The following is a 27,854-nucleotide window of genomic DNA, read 5'->3' as shown; positions in this document are numbered from 1 at the left end:
GTTGTTAGCAACTTAATACCGGAGGGGGTTCGGACGATAACCTCGAAGGTGGACTTTTTAGGCATAGATGCGGTTGGATGGCGGTCTATGTACTTTGTCGTAATGCCCAATTAAATCTCACTATACTTATCATGTCATGTATGTGCATTGTTATGCCCTCTCTATTTGTCAATTGCCCGACTGTAATTTGTTCACCCAACATGCTTTTATCTTATGGGAGAGACACCTCTAGTGAACTGTGGACCCCGGTCCATTCTTTTAATACTCGAAATACAAATCTGCTCGCAATACTTGTTTTTACTATTTTCTCTCGCAAACAATCATCTTCCACACAATACGGTTAATCCTTTGTTACAGCAAGCCGGTGAGATTGACAACCTCAACTGTTTCGTTGGGGCAAAGTACTTTGGTTGTGTTGTGCGAGTTCCACGTTGGCGCCGGAATCCTCGGTGTTGCGCCGCACTACATCCCGCCGCCATCAACCTTCAACGTGCTTCTTGGCTCCTCCTGGTTCGATAAACCTTGGTTTCTTTCTGAGGGAAAACTTGCTGCTGTGCGCATCATACCTTCCTCTTGGGGTTGCCCAACGAACGTGTGAAATACACGCCATCATGGTGGTGGAGGAGAAATTCCTGCAGGGCTTCGCCAAGCCTGCGGAGGAAGAAGGAGGAGGGAGAGAGGGGCGGCTAGGGCTTGGGGGGATGATGTGCTGCGCCCCAGCCCTCCCCTCCCTCTTATATAGGCGTGGGGGGCTGCCTTGGCCCCTCCTCCAAGCCTTTGGGTCGGCCAAAACAAGGGGGGAACTTCCCCCCCAAGTTAAGTCCCTATTTTCAAGGGATTTGATCTTATCCACTTGGTACAACCACATGGGCCTTGGGGGGCTGGTGTGCATGGCCCATGTGGGCCTATGCGACCCCTCCGGTCCATGTTGGTCGTCCGGGATAGGTGGGCCCCACTATGGTACCCTCCGGAACCTTCTAGAACCTCCGGTACAATACCGAAAAATCTTGAACTTTTCCGGTAACCCTGAAAATGACTTCCCATATATGAATCTTATTCTCCGGACCATTCCGGACCTCCTCGTGATGTCCCGGATCCCATCCGAGACTTCGAACAAACTTCGGTCTCCATCTCATATTCCGAATCTACTTATGCGACATCGAACCTTAAGCGCGTCACCCTACGGTTCGTGAACTATGTAGACATGGTCGAGACTCCTCTCCGAGCAATAACCAATAGCGGGATCTGGAGATCTATAATGGCTCCCACATATTCAACGATGACTTAGTGATCGATTGAACCCTTTACATACGATGCCGATTCCCTTTGTCACGCGATATTTTACTTGTCCGAGGTTCGATCATCGGTATCTCCATACCTTGTTCAACCTCGTTACCGACAAGTACTCTTTACTCGTACCGCGGTATGTCATCTCTTATGATCAAATCATATGCTTGCAAGCTAATCAGATGACATTCCACCGAGAGGGCCCGAGTATATCTATCCGTCATCGGGATGGACAAATCCCACTATTGATCCATATGCTTCAACTCACACTTTCCGAATACTTAATCCCATCTTTATAACCACCCATTTACGCAATGGCGTTTGATGTAATCAAAGTACCCTTCCGGTGTAAGTGATTTACATGATCTCATGGTCGAAGGACTTAGGCAACTATGTACCGAAAGCTTATAGCAAATTGAACTTAATGACTTGTATGCTACGCTCATTTGGGTGTATGTCCATTATATCATTCACCTAATGACATAACCTTGTTATTAATAACATCCAATGTTCATGATCACGAAACCATGATCATCCATTAATCAACAAGCTAGTTATACAAGAGGCTTACTAGGGACTCCTTGTTGTTTACATAACACACATGTACCAATGTTTCGGTTGATACAATTATAGCATGGTACGCAAACATTATCATAAACACAAAGATATATTATAATAACCATTTTATTATTGCCTCTTGGGCATATCTCCAACACTTAGTAGAAAGCTTTGAAACAACACAAAGGAAGATATAAGTTTCAGCGGTTGCTTTCAACTTCAACCTGTATATCTCATGGATAATTGTCAACACAAAGTAATATAACAAGTGCAATAGGTAAACATGTAAGAATCAATGCACACAGTTTACACAAGTGTTTGCTTCTGGGATAGAAAGAATAGGTAAACTGACTCAACAATAAAGTAGAAGATAGGCCCTTCGCAGAGGAAGCATGGATTACTATTTTTGTGCTAGAGCTTTTCATTTTGAAAACAAGAAACAATTTTGTCAACGGTAGTAATAAAGCATATGTGTTATGTATAAGACATCCTATAAGTTGCAAGCCTCATGCATAGTATACCAATAGTGCCCGCACCTTGTCCTAATTAGCTTGGATTAACACGGATTATCATTGCATAGCATATGTTTCAACCAAGTGTCACAAAGGGGTACCTCTATGCCGCCTGTACAAGAGTCTAAGGAGAAGGTTCGCATTGGACTTCTCGCTTTTGATCATTCTCAACTTAGACACCCATACCGGGACAACATAGACAACAGATAATGGACTCCTCTTTTAATGCTTAAGCATTCAACAACAGATAATATTCTCATAAGAGATTGAGGTTTTGTGTCCAAACTGAAACTTCCACCATGATTCATGGCTTTAGTTAGCGGCCCAATGTTCTTCTCTAACAATATGCATACTCAAACCATTTGATCATGAAAATCGCCCTTACTTCAGAACAAGACGAACATGCATAGCAACTCACATGATATTCAACAAAGGTAAAAGTTGATGGCGTCCCCGAAACATGGTTACCGCTCAACAAGCAACTTATTAAGAAATAAGACACATAAGTACATATTCTTCACCACAATAGTTTTTAAGGCTATTTGTCCCATGAGCTATATATTGTAAAGGCAAAGAATGGAAGTTTAAAGGTAGCACTCAAGTAATGTACTTTGGAATGGCGGAGAAATACCATGTGGTAGGTGGGTATGGTGGACACAAATGGCATAGTATTTGGCTCAAGGATTTGGATGCACGAGAAGAATCCCTCTCAATACAAGGCTAGGCTAGCAAGGTTGTTTGAAGCAAACTCAAGTATGAAATGGTGCAGCAAGACTCACATATAAACATATTGTAAGCATTATAAGACTTTACATCGTCTCCTTGTTGTTCAAACACCTCAACCAGAAAATATCTAGACTTAGAGAGACCGATCATGCAAACCAAATTTTAACATGCTCTATGTAGTTCTTCATTAATAGGTGCAAGGTACATGATGCAAGAGCTTAAACATGATCTATATGAGCACAACAATTGCCAAGTATCACATTATTCAAGACATTATACCAATTACCACATGTGGAATTTTCCGTTTCCAACCATATATCAATGAACGAGGTAGTTCAACCTTCGCAATGAACATTAAGAATAAAGCTAAGAACACATGTGTTCATACGAAACAGCGGAGCGTGTCTCTCTCCCAAACAAAGAATGCTAGGATCCGATTTTATTCAAACAAAACAAAAACTAAAGCAAACAGACGCTCCAAGCAAAGCACATAAGATGTGATTGAATAAAAATATAGTTTCACTAGAGGAACCTGATAATGTTGTCGATGAAGAAGGGGATGCCTTGGGCATCCCCAAGCTTAGATGCTTGAGTCTTCTTGAAATATGCAGGGATGAACCACGGGGGTATCCCCAAGCTTAGACTTTTCACTCTTATTGATCATATTGTATCATCCTCCTCTCTTGATCCTTGAAAACTTCCTCCACACCAAACTCAAAACAAACTCATTAGAGGGTTACTGCATATTGAAAATTCATATATTCAGAGGTGACATAATCATTCTTAACACTTCTGGACATTGCACAAAGCTACTGAAAGTTAATGGAACAAAGAAATCCATCGAACATAGCAAAACAGGCAATGCGAAATAAAAGGCAGAATCTGTCAAAACAGAACAGTCCGTAAAGACGAATTTTACAGGGGCACTTAACTTGCTCAGATGAAAATGCTCAAATTGAATGAAAGTTGCATACATATCTGAGGATCACGCACGTAAATTTGCAGATTTTTCTGAGTTACCTACAGAGAATTCTGCCCAGATTCGTGACAGCAAGAAATCTGTTTCTGCGCAGTAATCCAAATCTAGTATTGACTTTACTATCAAAGACTTTACTTGGCACAACAATGCAATAAAATAAAGATAAGGAGAGGTTGCTACAGTAGTAACAACTTCCAAAACTCAAATATAAAACAAAGGTACTGTAGTAAAATGATGGGTTGTCTCCCATAAGCGCTTTCTTTAACGCCTTTCGCCTAGGCGCAGAAAGTGTGAATCAAGTATTATCAAGAGATGAAGCATCGACATCATAATTTGTTCTAATGATAGAATCATAAGGTAACTTCATTCTATTTCTAGGGAAGTGTTCCATACCTTTCTTGAGAGGAAATTGATATTTAATATTACCTTCCTTCATATCAATAATAGCACCAACAGTTCGAAGAAAAGGTCTTCCCAATATAATGGGACAAGATGCATTGCATTCAATATCCAAGACAACAAAATCAACGGGGACAAGGTTATTGTTAACCATAATACGAACATTATCAATTCTCCCCAAAGGTTTCTTCATAGCATTATCAAGCAAGATTAACATCCAAATAACAATTTTTCAATGGTGGCAAGTCAAGCATATCATAGATTTTCTTAGGCATAACTGAAATACTTGCACCAAGATCACATAAAGCATTACAATCAAAATCATTGACCCTCATCTTAATGATGGGCTCCCAACCATCTTCTAACTTCCTAGGAATAGAAGTTTCAAGTTTTAGTTTCTCTTCTCTAGCTTTTATGAGAGCATTTGTAATGTGTTTTGTAAAGGCCAAATTTATAGCACTAGCATTGGGACTTTTAGCAAGTTTTTGTAAGAACTTTATAACTTCAGAGATGTGAAAATCATCAAAATCTAAACCATTATGATCTACAGCAATGGGATCATTGTCCCCAATGTTGGAAAAAATTTCAGCAGTTTTATCACAAGCAGTTTCAGCAATTTTAGCAATTTCAGGCAATTTTGCACGCTTTGCACTAGGAGTAGAAGCATTGCCAACACCAATTATTTTACCATTGATAGTAGAAGGTGTAGCAACATGTGAATCATTAACATTACTAGTGGTGGTAATAGTCCAAACTTTAGCTACATTATTCTCTTTAGCTAGTTTTTCATTTTCTTCTCTATCCCACCTAGCACGCAATTCAGCCATTAATCTTATATTCTCATTAATTCTAACTTGGATGGCATTTGCTGTAGTAACAATCTTATTTTCAATATCCTTATTAGGCATAACTTTCAATTTTAAAAGATCAACATCAGAGGCAAGTCTATCAACCTTAGAAGCAAGAATATCAATTTTATCAAGCTTTTCCTCAACAGATTTGTTAAAAGCGATCTGTGTACTAATAAATTCTTTAAGCATGGCTTCAAGACCAGGGGGTACACTCCTATTATTGTTGTAAGAATTCCCATAAGAATTACCATAACCATTACCATTAGCGAAGGATATGGCCTATAGTTGTTACCAGAATTATTCCTATAAGCATTGTTGTTGAAATTATTATTTTTAATGAAGTTCACATCAACATTTTCTTCTTGAGCAACCAATGAAGCTAAAGGAACATTATTAGGATCAACATTAGATCTACCATTCACAAGCATAGACATAATCACATCAATCTTATCACTCAAGGAGGAGGTTTCTTCGACAGAATTTACCTTCTTACCTTGTGGAGCTCTTTCCGTGTGCCATTCAGAGTAATTTATCATCATATCATCAAGAAGCTTTGTTGCCGCCCCCAAAGTGGTGGACATAAAGGTACCTCCAGCAGCTGAATCCAATAGGTTCCGCGAAGAAAAATTCAATCCTGCATAGAAGGTTTGGATGATCATCCAAGTAGTCAGTCCATGGGTTGGGCAATTCTTTACCAAAGATTTCATTCTCTCCCATGCTTGAGCAACATGTTCATTATCTAATTGCTTGAAGTTCATTATGCTACTTCTCAAAGATATAATTTTAGCGGGAGGATAATATCTACCAATAAAAGCATCCTTACATTTAGTCCATGAATCAATACTATTCTTAGGCAAAGATAGCAACCAATCTTTAGCTCTTCCTCTTAGTGAGAAAGGAAACAATTTCAGTTTTATAATATCACCATCTACATCCTTATACTTTTGCATTTCACATAGTTCAACAAAATTATTAAGATGGGCAGCAGCATCATCAGAACTAACACCAGAAAATTGCTCTCTCATAACAAGATTCAGTAAAGCGAGGTTTAATTTCAAAGAATTCTGCTGTAGTAGCAGGTGGAGCAATAGGTGTGCATAGGAAATCATTATTATTAGTGTTTGTGAAGTCACACAACTTAGTATTTTCAGGGGTATTCATTTTAGCAATAGTAAATAAAGCAAACTAGATAAAGTAAATGCAAGTAACTAATTTTTTTGTGTTTTTGATATAGAGAACAAGACAGTAAATAAAGTAAAGCTAGCAACTAATTTTTTTGTGTTTTGTTTTAGTGCAGCAAACAAAGTAGTAAATAAAGTAAAGTAAAGCAAGACAAAAACAAAGTAAAGAGATTGGAAGTGGAGACTCCCCTTGCAGCGTGTCTTGATCTCCCCGGCAACGGCGCCAGAAAAAGAGCTTGATGCGTGCAATTAACACACGTCCGTTGGGAACCCCAAGAGGAAGGTGTGATGCGCACAGTAGCAAGTTTTCCCTCAGAAAGAAACCAAGGTTTATCGAACCAGGAGGAGCCAAGAAGCACGTTGAAGGTTGATAGCGGCGGAGTGTAGTGCGGCGCAACACCAGGGATTCCGGCGCCAACGTGGAACCTGCACAACACAACCAAAGTACTTTGCCCCAACGTAACAGTGAGGTTGTCAATCTCACCGGCTTGCTGTGAACAAAGGATTAACCGTATTGTGTGGAAGATGATTGTTTGCGAAGAATAGTAAAGAACAAGTATTGCAGTAGATTGTATTTCAGATGTAAAGAATAGGACCGAGGTCCACAGTTCACTAGCGGTGTCTCTCCCATAAGATAAATAGCATGTTGGGTGAACGAATTACAGTTGGGCAATTGACAAATAAAGAAGGCATAACAATGCACATACATATATCATGATGAGTACTATGAGATTTAATCGGGGCATTACGACAAAGTACATAGACCGCCATCCAGCATGCATCTATGCCTAAAAAGTCCACTTTCAGGTTATCATCCGAACCCCTTCCGGTATTAAGTTGCAAGCAACAGACAATTGCATTAAGTATGGTGCGTAATGTAATCAACACAAATATCCTTAGACAAAGCATCAATGTTTTATCCCTAGTGGCAACAGCACATCCACAACCTTAGAACTTTCTCGTCACTGTCCCAGCATTTAATGGAGGCATGAACCAACTATCGAGCATAAATACTCCCTCTTGGAGTTACAAGTATCAACTTGGCCGAGCCTCTACTAGCAACGGAGAGCATGCAAGAACATAAACAACTCATATATGATAGATTGATAATCAACTTGATATAGTATTCAATATCCATCGGATCCCAACAAACACAACATGTAGGATTACAAATAAACGATATTGATCATGATAGGCAGCTCACAAGATCGAACATGATAGCACAATGAGGAGAAGACGACCATCTAGCTACTGCTATGGACCCATGGTCCAGGGGTGAACTACTCACACATCGATCCGGAGGCGATCATGGCGATGAAGAGACCTCCGGGAGATGATTCCCCTCTCCGGCGAGGGTGCCGGAGGCGATCTCCTGAATCCCCCGAGATGGGATTGGCGGCGGCAGCGTCTCCGGAAGGTTTTCCGTATCGTGGCTCTCGCATCGGGGGTTTCGCGACGAAGACTTTAAGTAGGCGGAAGGGCAGGTCGGGGGCCACACGAGGGCCCCACACAACAGGCCGGCGCGGCCAAGGCCCGAGCCGCGCCGCCCTAGTGTGTGGCCGCCTCGTGGCCCCACTTCTTATCCTCTTCGGTCTTCTGGAAGCTTCGTGTGAAAATAGGACCCTAGGCGTTGATTTCGTCCAATTCCGAGAATATTTCCTTACTAGGATTTCTGAAACCAAAAACAGCAGAAAACAGCAACTGGCTCTTCGGCATCTCGTCAATAGGTTAGTACCGGAAAATGCATAATAATGACATATAATGTGTATAAAACATGTGAGTATCATCATAAAAGTAGCATGGAACATAAGAAATTATAGATACGTTTGAGACGTATCAGCGGGGCAAAACAAAAAAGGGGGGAAACCCATGCGAGTAACCAAACTGACCCTTAGTAACACAAAGTACCCTCTTTTTACCAATTACATAAAATCTCACACGACGGACTCGAAATGAGTTCGACGTGGTGTGACATGTCATATACATTTTTTTTGCAAACCCATGTTTTATCTTGCAAAACACTCGAATCGACCTGTCCGATTAAGCTTAATCAAGCCTAGCTACTTGCTCTTCCCATTTGTGCAAAACATAGACGGTATGGGCCAAGGGGCCACTCGATTAACCCAACAATGGTGTCACAAGTTGCGTTAACGTTTAGGGTTAGGGTCTAGGGTCCTAACACCGACTGGGAGGGCAAACCATGGGGGTTATGCGAGACGACATGCTCATTGGTTTGGGGGTTGTACATGTATGAGGTGATAATTACCCTCCCTCCTACCCCTCCCCCCCCCCACACACACACTAGGGGACATGTTGGTGAGCCTAAAGCTCCAACTCCAGGGAAACAATAGCTCATCTCTTCATCAAGTGCTAGAGAGCAATTGTAAGGGTATATTGCCCCTAATTGTGTTTTTGCTAATTAATGAAAATACTTATGGACTAATGTTTTCACTAAGTTTTATATGAAGGAATATTCCATATGTATTGCTCAAAGACCATGTGTTGGATTCAAGTGTGGATTTCATCAAAATAAAGATATATGATAACCCACAAGTATAGGGGATCGCAACAGTCTTCGAGGGAAGTAAAACCCAAATTTATTGATTCGACACAAGGGGAAGCAAAGAATACTTATAAGCCTTAACAACTGAGTTGTCAATTCAGTTGCACCTGGAAAATCACTAGTAACAGGAGTGATGTGAAAGCAGCAGTAATATGAGAGCAATAGTAACAGTAACATAGCAGCAAGTAATAATGAATACGTAGACAATGGCACCAGAAAATAGTTGATACTACTTCCAATGACATATAGGATTGAGTGAGTATTTGATGATGAAAGATGGACCGGGGTTCCCAGCTATCTACACTAGTGGTAACTCTCCAATAACAAGTGACAAGTGTTGGGTGAACAAATTACAGTTGGGCAATTGATAGGATTGAAATAGCATTAAGACGTAACATCAAGTCTATTAATCATGTAGGCATGCTTTCCATATATAGTCATACGTGCTCGCAATGAGAAACTTGCATAACATCTTTTGTCCTACCAGACCGGTGGCAGCCGGGCCTCAAGGGAATCTATCGGTAATTAAGGTACTCCTTTTAATAGAGCACCGGAGCAAAGCATTAACACTTGGTGAAAACATGTGATCTCATATCTAAGCCTTCCCTCCAGCTTATCCCGATTCATCGTCACTCTGGGGCCTCGGGTTCCGGACATAGACATGTGCAAACAACTTGTAGATACAATCTAAGCAATAATTATAGAGCTTAAATCTAAGATCATGCCACTCATGCACTAGTGACAAGCATTAAACACAACAAGATTGCAGCAACAATAACTTCACAAACTTTATAGATAGACTAATCATAATGTAACAATTCATCGGATCCCAACAAACACAACACCGATTACATCAGATGGATCTCAATCATGTAAGGCAGCTCATGAGATCATTGTATTGAAGTACATGGGAGAGAGAGTACCAACTAGCTATCGCTAGAACCCGTAGTACATGGGGGAACTACTCACGGAGCATGATGGAGGCGGTGGCGTCGATGGAGAAGGCTTCCGGGGGCACTTCCCCGTCCCGGCGGCGTGCCGGAACAGAGATTTTGTCCCCCGAAACGGAGTTTCGCGATGGCGGCGACGCCCCTAGAGTCTTTCTGGAATATGATTGATTGTTGTAGGGTTTTCGCGTCACGAGGAATATATAGGCGAAAGGGCGGCGTCGGAGGGGTCCCGAGGGGCCCACCCTATACCTGGGCGCGCCCCCCTCCTAGGCCGCGCCGCCAGGTGGTGTGGGGCCCCCCTGGCCCTTCTCCGTCTCTCCTTCGGTGTTCTGGGTCCGTCTCGGTAAAATAGGAGGTTCTGCTTTTGTTTCGTCGAATTCCGAGAATATTGCCCGAACAGCTTTTCTGGAACCAAAAACAACGAGAAAACGAGAACCGGCGCTTTGGCATCTCGTTAATAGGTTAGTGCCTGGAAAATGCATAAAATCATTATAATGTGTGAGCAAAACATGTAGGTATTGTCATAAAACTAGCATGGAACATCAGAAATTATAGATACGTTGGAGACGTATCAAGCATCCCCAAGCTTAGTTCCTACTCGCCCTCGAGTAGGTAAACGATAAAAAGAATAATTTCTGAAGTGACATGCTACTAACATAATCTTGATCCAATAATGATGTAAGGCATGTGAACTGAGATCAAATCATTCAAAGCAAATGTCTATAGTTGATATAAGAGATAATAAAGCAAGTTAGTCAAACAAGTTAAACATTTTCGTGAATGATTGCTTTAAAGACATGAAACCGTACAAGGTTCATTAAAGATGTTTTAAGTATCCAGTGTAGGAGTTTTATCCTTCATTCCAAGCATCAAGTAAATTTTCACAACATAGAACGATTCAGTCAAGTAAAAATAAACATGAACGTCATGAATCGACTGTTTCGAAGCCTACTCAACCGGTGAGCATATGAGATGAATGAAGTGACTCAAGGCAATTATCTATAGTTTGCTAACAAATAGATAACATATAGCAAAACTTTTCATGAATAGTACTTTCAAGACAAGCATCAAAAAGTCTTGCATAAGAGTTAACTCATAAAGCAATAAATTCTTTATAAGAGGTTTGAAGCAACACAAAGGAAGATTTAAGTTTCAGCAATTGCTTTCAACTTCAACATGCATATCTCATGGATATTTGTCAACACAAAGTAACATAATAAGTGCAATAAGCAAGCATGTAAGAATCAATGCACAGTTGACACAAGTGTTTGCTTCTAAGATGGAAAGAATTAGGTAAACTGACTCAACATAAAGTAAAAGAAAGGCCCTTCGCAGAGGGAAGCAGGGATTAAATCATGTGCTAGAGCTTTTCAAGTTTTGAAATCATATAGAGAGCATAAAAGTAAAGTTTTGAGAGGTGTTTGTTGTTGTCAACGAATGGTAATGGGTACTCTAACTACCTTATCAACCGGACTTTCAAGAGCGGCTCCCATGAAGGACGTTATCTCTACCAAGCAAGGTAGATCATCCCTCTTCTCTTTTGTTTACACATGTATTTTAGTTTCATTATTGATGACACTCCTCCCAACCTTTTGCTTACACAAGCCATGGCTAACCGAATCCTCGGGTGCCTTCCAACATTCACATACCATGGAGGAGTGTCTATTTGCAAAATTAAGTTGCTTACTGATAGATCAGGGCAAAACATGTGAAGAAAATTATTAATGCAAGTTAATTAATTGGGGCTAGGCACCCCATTGCCAGCTCTTTTTGCAAAATTATTGGATAAGCGGATGTATATGCCACTAGTCCATTGGTGAAAGTCTGTCAGAAGTAAATGACAAGGTTGAAAGATAAACACCACATACTTTCTCATGAGCCATAAAACATTGACACAAATAAGAGATAATAGCTTTTGAATTGTTTAAAGGTAGCACATGAAGTATTTACTTGGAATGGCATGAAATACCACATAGTAGGTAGATATGGTGGACACACATGGCATAGGTTTTGGCTCAAGGTTTTGGATGCACGAGAAGCATTCCCTCTCAGTACAAGGCTTTGGCTAGCAAGGTTGTTTGAAGCAAACACAAGTATGAACTGGTACAGCAAAACTTACATAAGAACATATTGCAAGAATTATAAGACTCTACACTGTCTTCCTTGTTGCTCAAACACTTTTACCAGAAAATATCTAGACCTTAGAGAGACCAATCACGCAAACCAAATTTCAACAAGCTCTACGGTAGTTCTCCACTAATAGGTTTAAACTACATGATGCAAGAGCTTAAACATGATCTACTTGAGAGCTCAAAACAATTGCCAAGTATCAAATTATTCAAGACAATATGAAGCATTTTCTCGTTTCCAACCAAATATCAATAAGTGCTGCGGCTCTCGGCTTCGCTATGAACATGAAAAATAAAACGAAGTACACCAGTGTTCATATGAAAAAGCGGAGCGTGTCTCTCTCCCACACAAGGATTGCTAGGATCCGAATTTATTCAAACATAATCAAAAATAAAAACACACAGACGTTCCAAGTAAAGAACATATGATGTGACCGAATAAAAATATAGTTTCACTAGAGGTGACCTGGTAAATTGATGAAGAAGGGGATGCCTTGGGCATCCCCAAGCTTAGACGCTTGAGTCTTTTTGAAATATGCAGGGATGAACCACGGGGGCATCCCCAAGCTTAGACTTTTCACTCTTCTTGATCATATATCATCCTCCTCTCTTGACCCTTGAAAACTTCTGCCACACCAAACTTCTCATAAACTTCATTAGAGGGGTTAGTACTCAAAAAACTTTAATCCACTTTAGTCCTGTAGTGACACATTGAAAGAAATCAATAAAACATTAGCTACAGCTCTCCACGTCTAGAAAGCCTTACTTAAAGTCCACAAGAGACAATGCAAAAAACAGAGACAGAATCTGTCAAAACAGAACAGCCAGTAAACACGAATTTTTTCGAGGTACTTCCGTAGCTCAAATCAGAAAACTCAAAACTAACGAAAGTTGCGTACATATCTGAGGAACACGCATGAATTTTTGCAGAATTTTTAGGTTCTCCTACAGAGAGATCTACTCAAATTCGTGACAGCTAAAAATTTGTTTCTGCGCAGAAATCCAAATCTAGTATCAACTTTATATTAGAGACTTTACTTGGCACAACAATATGATAAGGAGAGGTTGCTACAGTAGTAACAACTTCCAAGACACAACAAAACAGTATAGCAAAATAAAACATGGGTTATCTCCCAAGAAGTGCTTTCTTTATAGCCATTAAGATGGGCTCAGCAATTTTAATGATGCTCACATAAGGATGAGAGTTGAAGCAAAGAGAGCATCAAAAAGCAAGTATGAAACAAATTTAAGTCTAACCCACTTCCTATGTATAGGAATCTTGTACACAAATAAATTCATGAAGAACAAAGTGACAAGCATAGCAAGATAAAACAAGAGTAACTTCAAAATTTTCAGCATATAGAGAGGTGTTTTAGCACTATGAAAATTTCTACAACCATATTTTCCTCTCTCATAATAATTTTCAGTAGCATCATGAACAAACTCAACAATATAACTATCACATACAGCATGCTTTTCATGACCTACAAACACATAATTTTTATCAAGCTCAAAAATAGTGGGATCAAAACTTTCAAACCCACTTTTTATTAATCTATAACAAGATGATTGATCAATCTCAAGAGATATGGGACTCCTAGATAAAGTCAAGACCTTTCCAATCCCATTTTCATTAGTGGTATAATTAATATTATCAAGTAACATAGGACCATCATCTAGAGCTTTATCATAAACATTTTCTAAGCAAAACTCTTTAGTACCATGCATTTCGATATCAGGCACAAACAAAGCATTATCATAAGATTTATCAAAATAGCATGGATTATCATAGATAACAGTAGCATAATTATTCTCACAAGTTTTACTCATAGGGAATATTTCAAGAGAATCCACAGGAACATAACATTCATCCTCCTTTGGTAAGCATGGAGGACAATCAAATAGTATAAGAGATAAAGAGTTACTCTCATTAGAAGGTTGGCATGGGTAGATAATCCATTCTTCCTCCTTTTGTTCATCACTCTCCTCCTCTTTTTCATCCAATGAGCTTTCAGGTTCAGCAATTTCTTCTTCCACAGGTTTCTGCAAATTGTGAGTGCATTCTTGTGCATGAATGAGTCTCTCTTTATAATCAATGATATAAGGATTATTGTTGTAACGTTCTATGCAATAATCAAGGATAGAAGAGACATAATCTTTAAGATCATTACAAGCAACACAGGTTTCATAATTTTTAGACATGAAGGATTCTATTTCAGAAGCTCCCATAAATAAAACAAATTGTTCTACTTCTTCGAACCCAAGATGAATATAGTTATTCCAATGATAGTTCACAATTAAAACTTCTTTACTAAAGCCACATTGGAATTTAAGATGTTTAGTATCCTGTTTAGAGCAGCAGTTTATATCATGGCGTTTAAGCAAGATTTTAGCAATTGTATTCAATTTTTCTATAACGGCACTCATGACTTTACCCTTTCTTGATTCTCTATAACTATTATATAATTCTATAAGCTCCATATAGGTTGTGGGTTCTTCCATAACAACAGTTTTAATATTTCGGTTTTTCAAATTTTTATGGATTTTCGGGTATATAAGAAAAATAAAACAAGACAAAAACAAACTAGACAAAAGTAAACTAAGCAAAATAATACTAGACAGAAATAAACTAAGCACAAATAAACTAGACAAAAGTAAACTAAGCAAAACAAAATAAAATAAAAATAGAGAGAGAGAGGTAGAGTGTACTCCCCAGGTGAACTTATGAGTAGAGCTATGCCTCCCGGCAACGGCGCCAGAAAATAGTCTTGATAACCCACAAATATAGGGGATCGCAATAGTCTTCGAGGGAAGTAAAACCCAAATTTATTGATTCGACACAAGGGGAAGCAAAGAATACTTATAAGCCTTAACACCTGAGTTGTCAATTCAGCTGCACCTGGAAAAGCACTAGTAACAGGGGTGATGTGAAAGCAGCAGTAATATGAGAGCAATAGTAATAGTAACATAGCAGCAGTAACAGTAACACAGAGGCAATGGCACCAGAAAATAGTTGATACTACTTCCAATGACATATAGGATTGAGTGAGTATTTGATGGTGAAAGATGGATCGGGGTTCCCAGCTATCTACACTAGTGGTAACTCTCCAATAACAAGTGACAAGTGTTGGGTGAACAAATTACAGTTGGGCAATTGATAGGATTGAAATAGCATTAAGACAGAACATCAAGTCTAGTAATCATGTAGGCATGCTTTCCATATATAGTCATACGTGCTCGCAATGAGAAACTTGCATAACATCTTTTGTCCTACCAGCCGGTGGCAGCCGGGCCTCAAGGAAATCTACTGGTAATTAAGGTACTCCTTTTAATAGAGCACCGGAGCAAAGCATTAACACTTGGTGAAAACATGTGATCTCATATCTAAGCCTTCCCCTCCAGTTATCCCAGTTGCTGTCACTCTGGGCCTCGGGTTCCGGACATAGACATGTGCAAACAACTTGTAGATACAATCTAAGCAATAATTATAGAGCTTAAATCTAAGATCATGCCACTCGTGCACTAGTGACAAGCATTAAACACAACAAGATTGCAGCAACAATAACTTCACAAACTTTATAGATAGACTAATCATAATGTAACAAGTCATCGGATCCCAACAAAGACAACACCGATTACATCAGATGGATCTCAATCATGTAAGGCAGCTCATGAGATCATTGTATTGAAGTACATGGGAGAGAGAGTACCAACTAGCTACTGCTAGAACCCGTAGTCCATGGGGGAACTACTCACGGAGCATGATGGAGGCGGTGGCGTCGATGGAGAAGGCTTCCGGGGGCACTTCCCCGTCCCGGCGGCGTGCCGGAACAGAGATTCTGTCCCCCGAAATGGATTTTCGCAATGGCGGCGGTGCCCCTGGAGTCTTTGTGGAATATGATTGATTGTTGTAGGGTATTCGCGTCACGAGGAATATATAGGCGAAAGGGCGGCGTCGGAGGGGTCCCGAGGGGCCCACCCCATACCTGGGCGCGCCCCCTCCTAGGCCACGCCGCCAGGTGGTGTGGGGCCCCCTGGCCCTTCTCCGTCTCTCCTTCGGTGTTCTGGGTCCATCTCGGTAAAATAGGAGGTTCTGCTTTTGTTTCGTCGAATTCCGAGAATATTGCTCGAACAGCTTTTCTGGAACCAAAAACAACAGAAAACAGGAACTGGCGCTTTGGCATCTAGTTAATAGGTTAGTGCCGAAAAATGCATAAAATCATTATAAAGTGTGAGCAAAACATGTAGGTATTGTCATAAAACTAGCATGGAACATCAGAAATTATAGATACGTTGGAGACGTATCAATATACCTCGAGTATTGGCATCTATCAACATAAATTTGAAGAGATGAATATAATATGAAAGTGAAGAAGAAATGAAGACGGGTTTCTTGTGTGAAACTCAAATAATACATGCTCTAGCATATTTGTTAAGCCACGGAGGATCAGGGTCTTGAGATTTTGTTTACATGAGAAGAAAAGTCATGGCTTGTGTCAAGGTCATCATGCCTCATGAGCCGAGCCATGGTTGACCAAGACTGGGATCATGAAATCCAATGGAGAATTATTTATCTACCTCAATATGTTGTGATAGATCATGAGAATATACAAGATATATTTCCATGGGATTGCATCAAAAGGAGGATTCCATATATCCCATGAGAGGATTACATCAAGTTGTGATCGTCATCATGATTTAGAACATACAAGGTTGGCCAAGACAAAGAGTGAAGATTGGATTCCAGTTGGTTAACACATGAAGCGCAAAGAATGTACCACATGTGATTGAGTTATATGTGGTGGTATGGTAAGCTTTGTCAATTATGATTTGTAAACTAACCCATTATCAATGTGTCTTTGTGTTGTCTATATGGGTTAAGTTCTTTCCATGTGCATTGCATTAAAGGGAGTTCCTATAGAGCCCATGAGTGGATGTCATTAAGGTTGAGAAGTGAAAGTTCCTATAGAGCATCTCGTGAACATCATATGCTTGAAGCGCGCCATACATTTGATGATCACATGAAGAAGTGCTTAAACCAGGCTATCACATAGTGGTGTCTAGGAAAGCAAATTGTAAATCTTCACAAACAACAATGATCAAGTGAAGCATTCTGGCTTGAAGCGTGGTAATCAAGATCAAGCTGGACGCGTGAGGAAAAAATATGTCATTTCTAGATTTTTCTTTTACCAGCTTCAAGGTGTTTGTTGGGATATTATATTATATGATAACTAACCACACTATCAAGAGGGGCTTTTATTTGAGTGATAACATCATCACGGGGAGCTCAATCCTTTGCATACGACTAGTTTGTTGCTTCTTGGTGTTTATGAGGGTGAGGTTGTTGAGCTTGTTCTTCTATTATGTTTTCAAGTTTCGAGGTTTTACCGGTTCTTCAATTTGGGAAGTTTTCTGCTGGTTTTGTGGCTGGTCAACCGATGCTGAGACCAGCCCTTACCGACCAAGATAATAGTAGCTCGTTCGGTTGGGTTTTGGTTCATGTCCCGATTGATAAGAGTGGTCGTTTCGACTGACCGTGGGATCGACATGAGACCACCATGCCCAGTTTTGCCCCCAACGGGCATATTTGGCATTTCCTATAAAAATGGGATTGTTCCACAACATCTTTTTAGGGTTCTTGAGCACATTTTTTACCATCATTGTCGACCCTCTTGATCTTTCTTCCTCTCCCATTCCTCCTATGATTCTTGCATCCTTTTGAGAGCTTTAAAAGAGGAGATCTATATCTATATATAATCTCCACCAATCAATTCCTCGTCTTAGTGCGGGAACCTATTGGATTTAGATCTTGAAGTCATTGGTTGACCTCCACCATTGTTCTTTCTCTCTAATTCCTCCCTAGCAGTTGTTGCTTGGTGGTACTTGAGAGTGAAAGATTTGAGCACCCTTGGTGCTCTTGCTTTGCTTTCTTGCATAAGTATTAAGCTCTCCAGTACTATTTGCTTGAGCAAGGGGGCCCGTGAGCTTGTAGTTAGCTTGGCAGTTGGCTCTGGCAGTTGGCTCTGCGGTGACCTCTTCGTGGAAGATTGCGGTGACCTTGTAGTTAGCTTGGCAGTAGGGATTTGTGAAGTGGTCGTGGATCTTGCCATCTCCAGAGCGGAGGAAAAGATAGCCATAATAAAAGATCCCTTATCTTCATGACGGGGCTTGGAGAATAAGGTGAGTCTCCATGATGTTCAAGGTTCCTCCACGGTAACTCGCATATCTCCAACGGTGATTAGTTTACTTCGTGTAAGTGAGCATCATGACAAATCTTCATCTATGTGTGACTCGATTATCTTTATACCCAAGTTTATTTCCTTGTGATAGCTTTCGTGATTGAAGTACTTATAATTTGTGATATGTATCTTGTTATATCTTGCTTATCTCTAATTGCAATCTAGCCTAACTTATTTAGGTTTTGTGCTTGTAAAATAAACGTTAATTTAATTCCTTATTTTTACAAGCCAAATCCATAATTGTTCTTAAAATGTCTATTCACCTCTTCTAGGAAACATCTCGCCCATTCATCGATTGAATGGTCAAGCCTCCTTGCTATGGGCTGAACCGGACCTAAATTTGACAAATATTGCCCCATTCTAGCTAGGAAGCCTACAAGTGGGCCTTTCTTGTTGGTATGGAGTAACTTTCCAAATGTTACACCGAATGTCAACAAATTTGCTAAATGGGGTACATGTCCTCAAAAGTTTGCTAAACAGGACACATTGCTGATAACTTTATCAAATGGGGTACTTATTTTTTTATAAAGGGCATTTTATTACTCAATATGTTTATGAATTGCAACCGGCTTCTACATAACTAGGATGCACACAACCACTCAAACCCAAAACTAGAAATAAAAATATCGCACATTACAAGAGATCATCGACATTCTAAAGCACGTATGGTGTTGAAGGACAAATCCAAAGATCACGACGCCAACCATGTTTGATAAAATTACCTCTTGCTGTATCCTCCAACCGTGTAGACACCTCCATAAGAAGGTCGCAATTCTCCACACGTTGTACTGACGACCATGAACGGAACATAGCTATGCGTCGGTAGATAACCTTCATAAGAGATGCTTTTTATCATTAAATACATTTTCGTTTATAGATAGTCACAACGACCATATAACGACAAGCGCTCCCACCCTGATAAGTATCTTAAACCTATGTTCGACACCATTTAGCCAATTACAAAAATATTAGTAACGCTACATGGTGAATATAAGGTTGATCCTATTTGGATGACTGATCGTACATATCTCGCAAATCTGCACTAAAAGAATAAATATTTAATAGTTCTGCCATGGTGACAGAAAACACACTTAGCACTTCCGTGCCAATTGTGTTTGGCAAGTTTATCATTTGTGAGGATTACACCTCTTCCAAGGTACCACACGATTTTTTTTTGGTTTTTAGTGGAATCTTCATTTTCCAAATTTTACTATTGTTATTGGCTGGCACTTCTGGCTTGATTAATATCTATAGCGAATTTACCATTCTCTTGTAGTTCCATCGAAACTCATCAGTCCCTTTAGAAAATTGAACCAAATCCAAGCACTCTAACAGGGCATGCCATGACTCAAGCCTAGGGCCAACGAGATTTCATCTGAGCGTCGCATTTGGTGGGGATGATTCCATCACCTTGGCAATTGTATCATCTTTATGAAGCGCAATATTAGACAAAGCTAGGTACTGCTCCCGGAGTGTAGCATTACCCAACCACTTATCCTCCCAGTACCGCTTCTCTGAACCATCCTTAATAGAAAATCTACCATATGGAAAGAAGAATTTCTTCGGTGCCATAAAACCAACCTAGAAGTGAGAACCACTAGGTTTTCTATAAACTTGGGACAATGAACTGGAGCTGATATATTTTCTTTTAAGGAGAGTTTGCTATACCCCTCCTTAGTAAGCAACTTAAAATTCCATTTACCAAAAAATGATTTATTCTTGACCTCAAAATCATGAATCCCTAGGCCACCTTGACTACGCTCCATTTAGCCAATCGATGCTACCTTCATCCCAAAGTTTAAAGCTTATATTATTTTAAAAAATTCAAACTATGTCAAGTTTGACTAAGCTTTTACAAAAAATTCATTAACATGCAAAATACAAATTAATATCATTAAATAGATAATGTAATATATTTTCCTATGGTATCTACTAAATATTATATTTGTTTATGGATTGTTCTAAAAGTTTGGTCAAACTTTACTTGGTTTGACTTTTCAAAAAAAATATAAGCCTTAAGCTTTGGGATGGAGGTAGTTTTTCTTTTTCTCATTATCTCCTTGCCAAAAATTCTTGATAGGAAATAATCCAATCATTGTAAGACTTCTTTAGGCGACAGTTGAAAGAAAGAAACCATACAATACGATGTTGGTTAGTGGCGTTTGCTCCGGTACAACCCCCTCATCTAAACTCAAAGCAAACTTAAATAAAAGGATGACTGAGATCGCTTGATACCTCTTCGTTTAATATTAAACGGGTATACGTAGAGCTGTACGAAACCCGTATGATCCAACTAAATTGTATGAATATGTCGCACACGTATGTATATAATTATGTATGTACGTGAATTATTGGTGGCGATTCGTCCGCCCGGTGGCGGTCGTGGCCACGGAGCGGGAGGGGCGACAAGGTGGTGATGGGCATTGGGCAGACACGAGGCACTGTGAGGCGTAGCTGGACGACACGAGCCTCGGCAATGTCTCGTAGGTCCGTACCGGTATGGTTGGAGCGGCGAGCAGGCTAGGCGGTGGCGTGACATCGCGACGAAAGGCCCTGCAATTCGGCCGGACTGTCCATCGCATTGGGAACGAGACTAGCCGTACTGTCTTGCGGTGCTTGCGTCGGAATGTCTTGCGGCGCCGGACTGTCTTGTGGTGTTCGCGCCGGCCTATCTTGCGGCGTCGGACTGTCTTACGGTGTCCGCCGGACTGTCTTGTAACGACTGTATACATATACGTGAAAATACTGAGTTTTGGATTTAGGTTTTGACATGGGCCTAAACAATAGGGGTTGGGTTTTGTTGAGTTTGGAGAGGAGGTTGTACTGGAGCAAGCCTCTGTTGGTTAGTAAGGAATTGATGAGAACTAATGTTCCACAGAGAGAGTAATTTTCCTCCCCAACCACTTAATCTCTTCAATAATCTTTCCTTAACGTGTTTTCATTGAGCATTTGTAAGTCTTCGATAATGAATTAGAATACCAAAATTATTCTGAGGTATAAAACTGTAATTTAAGCTGAAAAATGGCATGCTAAGTTTTGAAATCCAACAATTATCATGTGGAAAAACGACAATTATATCCATTGTATTATTAATACAGGATAATCATACATTACCAACGCGTGCATCCTTCTGATTTTGTAGCAAAAAAATCCATAAGCATACCTAGCCGCACAAATATCGCCTACCGCCCACTGCTCGTCAGATCTAGTACCAGTGGCTGTCTGGCTAGGTAGGCGCGAGCTGAGGCAGCGGCAATCAAGTCAGCACAGTCCACTCCAGGAAACTTTTGTGGACTCACACAGACACAGACACACACGCTCTCTCCTCCCCAGCTCAGTTCGCGGGAAAAGGCAAAGGGAAGAAGAATCCAGCCAAGCCAGCCACGATTCTCTCTTCCGGGGCAGCAAAATTAGAGCCGCGAGAGTGACGGCCACCTTCCCCAAACGCAGCAGGATTTCCGTCCACCGACAAGAGATAGGGATAGGAACAGGATTGATTTCATTTCATTTCATTTCCCACGACGCGTTGGAGTGATTTTGTCGCGGTTAATGCTATCCCGATTTGCTCTCTCCACGCGGGGCCGCTGATCGAGCGCCCGCGGAGCCTCCTCCCCCGTTGATTCCGGCGCAGCAGCCTCTTGTCATCAAATCCCCAGCAAAGCAAGCCAACCCTCCCGCACTCCCCCGGCCGCCTCCCTCGGTGACACCCTCTCGCACGCACTCCCTCGCTCCTCTGCGCGTTCTTGCGTCTTCCGCCGGCCGGCGCCGGGATGGGCTGCTTCGGATGCTTTGGCCCACGTGCGGGCGGTGGAAGCGCCGCCCGCAAGCCTTCCAGGCTCGTCAACCACTGCACCGACGACTCCTCAGGTTCGTGATTCCCGTCCGCCGCCCGCCGTGTTCTTGGGATTCCGACCCGCCGCGAGCGTTTCCTTCTTTCCTTCTTTCTTTTTCTCCATCCGTGTTCTTGGGATTCTGACCCGCCGCCGTTCGTCGTGGCTGGCAGTCGTCGACGCGCGGAGGAAGGTGGCGCCGGACGTGGGGAACGGCTGCGCGCACAGCTTCACCTTCAAGGATCTGCTCGTGGCCACCGGGTACTTCAACCAGGCCAACTTCATCGGCCAAGGCGGCTTCGGCAAGGTGTACAAGGGCAAGATCTCCAGGACCAACGCGCAGGCCAGTCCCACTATCCATATCCCTAACTCTGCTCCTCCTGTCCCTCTGCAATTTTTTCAGTGGAAGATTATTCGATTGATTTTTCTTCTTGTTGCAGGGCGTTTCCGATACACAGGTGGTGGCGGTGAAGCAGCTCGGCCGGGAGAGCCTGCAGGGCAGCGCCGAGTTCCTGGTGGAGGTGCTGCTGCTCACCATGCTCAGCCATCCCAACCTCGTCAGCCTCGTCGGCTTCTGCGCGCAGGGGGACGAGAGGCTTCTCGTCTACGAGTACATGCCTTTCGGCAGTCTCGAGAGCCACCTGTTTGGTGAGTTCTTCTCTGATTTCAGACCTGCTGACTCTTTGGTCTATTTCGTCTGTGCGCCGTAGTACTGTTATGGAGTTTATATGAATCTGTCTCTGCTCTAGCAGTCATCGTCGAAATGTTTCGCCTTTTACATTTAATTTGTGCCTTATTATGCCTGTGATAAACCTGCACACAAGTAATCCTAGTATTTCTCAAAAGATTAGAAGAGCTCTGTTTGTTACGTTTTATCTCTTTCTTTCAGTAAATAAACACTAAATATCAGTTTAGGAAAATAAAAGAGAAAATAAGTTGAAGATTGGTGTAACTCAGTATGATTTTTTATAAAATGGATGGCAAAATGTTGAACATTTGTATCCAAGAAAAAATGATTAGGCGAACATCCTATGTTGTCTTCTCCCACGGTTTTGGAAAAAAGAGACTCTTTTCTCCATAGTTTAGTTTACTGTTCCTTTTTCATTCGTCTTTTGGGAATAACATGTGTAGTTACTTTCTGCTATGGCGTTTCTGCTGTTTGTTAGTAGTTGTTTGAGGCCTCTATAGCAGTATTAGGACATTAATTTCTGCTATAGTAGCTACTTATAATGGTGGAATAACATGTGTAGTTACTATTACCAAACGAAATAGATGGTCATACTTCAACTGTTGCAAGATTCTTCTTGTCCGGTACAACCATTCGAGAATTTATTTTGATTTTCGCTTCTTCAGCATCAGGGTGGTTGATTCCTTTCAGTATGAAACATAACGTATTTTGATCGGGATTTCTCAGTTGTTAAAAGGTTTTTTTGTGTAGTATCAATATGAAGTGCAGTATGGCCACCATAGTAAAAGCATCTGAGTACCTAAACTTAAACCTTAAAAAATATTGAAATTCTTACGATGAAGTGCATTCACGTAGTTCATGTGGATTTCTGTTTTTACTGTTGTTCTTATTTTTTGTTTACTAGAATTCGGGATGCTATTTATTTTGTTATATATTGAAGTTTTTATTTCCACAAAATCTTTGAAGAAACAATAGGGTGGCTATTTTGTCCCCATAATTGGATTGCAATCTTGATATCATATTTAAGGAAGTCAAAGTTGAAAATGGTCAGAGTATAGTATATGTGTACGTTATATTTTTCTGCGAATGACGGGGCAAGAGGTTCTCTCCTGTTGCATTTCCTTTGCATCGATTGTGATCCGCAATACTATCGGAGTAAAAAAGGGATCTAAGGAAGAATGTAGGCTAAACTTTTTTATTTTAGTAACAAGTAAATATTTTGTTTGGAGGTAAGGAACTTGCGATATTGAGGGGATAAAAACCAACTAATCAAGAGACATGAGACAATCCAGAAAGCAATAAACTTTGTATTCTCCTTATATGTTGTGCCATTATCTTGTACTTCATGGTTCCTTTTCTTTTAAGGACTGAAAGTTTTGAGGGACCACTGTCAGGGGACAATATAGTTTTTATTGTGGTCATCGATGTTCATATCCAACACTCAATTGAATTGAAGTATTAGTATAGTTAGGAAGTTGGGGAATACTATTAACTTGATTACTTAGTCTTGGTACTGATAACTGGTCGTCAGCCAGGTGGCTAGAGGCGTGCGCCCATATGCGTGGCCAGCCCACCACCCGCGTTCGAGCCCTGTGTTTCGCAGGGGGTGCCTCATGCGCGCCACCCTCGTTCGAGCCCTCTGCTTCACAGAGGGCGCCTCGTGTCTCTCCTTAATTAAAAGTCCACTCTGGTGCCAGTCCATGTTGGTCGAGTAATTCATTTTAGTTTACTTGGTTTAGTGTGGACCTTCCATTTTCTGTATGCTCCAAGTTACAAAATAAACCGGTTCCAGGTTTCGACCAATCAGCACAGAAATGTTGTCATACTCGGTTAGTTTAGTTTCTTGCCACAAAAGCCACGCTAATTGACCATTTTCCTAAATGCCAAAATTGTTGAGTACATAATGCCTAAGGCTAGCCAAAATTGTCCCCACGGAAATTATTGAAGCTCTCAGGTCCTGAACATCACATGATGTCCATGATGATAGCAGTACTAGGTGATGGGCATGATGTGAACCAACTGAAATTTTTCTGCAAAGTTCTTTTATTTTCCCACACACATAATCTGTTTCAGTGCCAAGCTATTACTGAGCATAGGACGTTGTAACTCAATTTGAACAATTGTGTGCAAACTTTTTGGAGCTGCGCCTTGTGTCACTACTCTTGATATGTTGCGGGTCCATAGTTTAATGCTACACCAGTTTAGTTATTTTTGTACTAAGTGAATCATTGTCATCGGCCTTATACAAGTGTCTGGTCAACATTATCCCTGTGAACTTCATTCAACTGATAGATCTTTTACCTTTGAATAGATGTGCCTGTTGGTAAGCAGCCACTTGACTGGAATACTCGTGTGAAGATAGCTGTTGGAGTAGCAGACGGGCTATGGTATTTGCACAATGTGGCAGATCCACCGATCATTTATCGCGATATGAAAGCTGCCAATATTCTGTTGGATGAGGATTTCAATCCAAAGCTTTCTGATTTTGGACTCGCAAAAGTTGGACCTGTTGGTGACAGAACTCACGTCTCTACCAGGGTTATGGGTACCTTTGGATACTGCGCCCCTGATTATGCGGTGTCTGGGAAGCTTACCCTGAAATCTGACATATATAGCTTCGGTGTTCTTCTGTTGGAACTGATCACTGGGAGAAGCATTTATGATGCATCAAGGCCTAAACCAGAGCGGGATTTACTAACATTGGTAAGCAGTTCTACGTTGACATACTTGATGCCCAATGTTCTGTTTTGTCCTGTGCATCGCCTCAAATTATTTAGACAAGCGTTCTGTTATAACAGAGCATATGCCTTTTTTGTGCTGGTTCAGTTAGTTGGCGATCCCTCCATTTCTCTATACATGTTTCCTGTTCTCCTACTCCCTCCGATCCATAATAATAGTCAGAGCCTTGGTTCAGTTTAGTCCAAATTCGAACTAAATCCCCGACACTTATTATGGATTGCAGGTAGTAGTATATTTCTATGATTTTGAAAAAAAAATCTTACTCTTAACATTGAATCATTGCCAATAAACATGAGATATTCTATTTTATCCCCTTAGTGGCTGTTTGCATTGAGTGGTTATTTGTCGGAAAACATATTATATTTTAAATCAAATTTAAACAAAATACCAATAATCTACCAAGCAATACTCCTTCCAAACAGGCCCTTAGGATAGTTAACAAATTTGGTTATGTATATAGAGGCTGCTTATTGATGCTTTCCCTTTTTCTTTTGGGATTTTACAGGCAAGACCGTGTATGCTTAACAAGAGGAAATACCACAGGCTTGCTGATCCAGCTCTTCAGGGCGCCTACCCACCATTGGCGTTCAACCAGTTAGTCGTAATCAGCAGCATGTGCCTGCAGGAACAGCCCCAGTTCCGCCCGATCATCAACGACATTGTAGTAGGCCTTAACCATATTGCAAGCCAGCCGTATGTCTCATCTATGAGTTCCCCAGCTTACTGCGGTTCACCACAGTTCGACCGCACGCCGTCCAGAAGACGAGGCGGCAGAAGGGCTGCACAGTATTCTTCATAGCCTAGAGCATGGTGAGAGATGTGTAGGTCGTTGAACTTGAAACTGTCAAATGTCGTAAGAGTCAATGGCTTCGCGGTTCTAAGACCTGGTCTTAAAAGACTGAGAGGTGTACGAGAGTAGTTGGAGCTGACGATGACTGTTGTTTTTTTCGTGTTCTTCATTGGTCTTAGTTCATAAATTGTGTGTCCTGTGTACATATGGTCGGTGGTGCCTTGCATGCATGATGTAGTCCTGAGAAGAAGGTAGGGGAGCAGCAATGATGTGCTGTTCGGTTTATTGGTCAGGTTATTTATTGTTTCATGTACAAACTTGTCAGGGCTTGCTGCATGTTGGCATCTCTTAGAGAATGAATAAATTTGTCAGTTATGATCTGATAGCATTACTTGGCTAAAGACACAGCCAGAAAGTTAACTTTGTTGTTCAGTGATATGATTCTCAAACGCAAAAGTTCAGAATCACGATGTTACAAAATGGCAAATGTCAAGTCGTTGCAAATAAGCTTCAGTATTTGATTTGCAATCGATTAGCTTCCCATGTCGTTTCAATTGTGAAACAACTCTTTTGGCTTAGCCACCATGTTTACTCCTTAGTCAATGAAAAGGCAGAGGTCCTGTCCAGCTTAAAAAAATGTCAAACAACTCTAGTGCCAGGAATCATTGTTCCAGGAAAAAGAACAACTACTTGATGGAGAAGCCGGGACACTGCCTTCCTCCGTTGCCTCTTTGCTTCCTTGACATGGTCGTTCTGGAAGATAATTATAAAAATGAAATGATGTTCTTTCTTCCTCCACCCCCAAGAATCAAGATGAAGAATAGATGATAGTACTTTTGTTGTGCTGTCAAAAATAAATAGAAGATGATCTGTGCCGTATGTTTCTCATACGGCTCTATTCTTAGAGCAAGCCGGCTTTCCTCGTACGGTCTTCTCATTCATCAAATGGACGTTAAGATGTTTTTTCTAAGTGAAGAGTTGAACGATGAAATTCACATGGAGTAGCCAGATGGTTTTGTTGTAAATGGTCAAGAAGGATAGATGTGCAAGTTGTTGAAGTCTATATATGGTCTTAAACAAGCTTCTAAGCAGTGTCACAAGAAATTCGAAAGAACTTTGACTTAACGAAGCTAACCAATATGTGTACTATTGCTATGGTGGGGTGAAGGAGTCATTCTTTGCTTGTATGTTGATCACATATTCATTTTTGGAACCAACTAAAATGTGATCAAGAAGATTAAGGATTTCTTATCTCGGTGTTTTGAGATGAAGGATCTTGGGGCAACTGATGTAATCTTGAACGTTAAGTTGGTGAGAGATGACAAATGGTGGATTACTTTGGTTCAATCTCACTATGTAGAAAAAATCTTGAGTCCTTTTAGGTATAGCAACTATAAGTCTTCTCCAACACCTTATGATCCTAGTATACTGCT

General features: G+C 40.8%; 1 protein-coding gene across 1 annotated transcript; it reads left to right on the top strand.

Annotated features, from left to right (window-relative positions):
* The first annotated feature begins 21,730 nt into the window (after positions 1–21,730).
* LOC124701317 (probable serine/threonine-protein kinase PBL21) lies at positions 21,731–26,853 on the top strand. The gene is made up of 5 exons (XM_047233366.1): positions 21,731–22,241; positions 22,378–22,547; positions 22,645–22,852; positions 25,204–25,595; positions 26,137–26,853. Exons 1-5 carry the CDS (start codon positions 22,145–22,147, stop codon positions 26,428–26,430), a joined length of 1,161 nt encoding a protein of 386 aa, XP_047089322.1. The 5' UTR covers positions 21,731–22,144; the 3' UTR covers positions 26,431–26,853.
* The last annotated feature ends 1,001 nt before the right edge of the window (positions 26,854–27,854 follow it).

Source organism: Lolium rigidum, chromosome 3 (genome assembly GCF_022539505.1).
Source record: "Lolium rigidum isolate FL_2022 chromosome 3, APGP_CSIRO_Lrig_0.1, whole genome shotgun sequence".
Classification (NCBI taxonomy): domain Eukaryota; kingdom Viridiplantae; phylum Streptophyta; class Magnoliopsida; order Poales; family Poaceae; genus Lolium; species Lolium rigidum.
Note: the sequence above shows the minus strand (reverse complement) of the source record. Positions and strands in the feature narration are given on the sequence as shown.

Bases quoted from the DNA above. Each gene is read 5' to 3' on its own strand.
- LOC124701317 (XM_047233366.1), top strand. From the start codon at position 22,145: ATGGGCTGCTTCGGATGCTTTGGCCCACGTGCGGGCGGTGGAAGCGCC. The intron at 22,548-22,644 runs GCCAGTCCCACT...TTCTTGTTGCAG, and splicing joins TCTCCAGGACCAACGCGCAG to GGCGTTTCCGATACACAGGT. The intron at 25,596-26,136 runs GTAAGCAGTTCT...GGGATTTTACAG, and splicing joins AGCGGGATTTACTAACATTG to GCAAGACCGTGTATGCTTAA.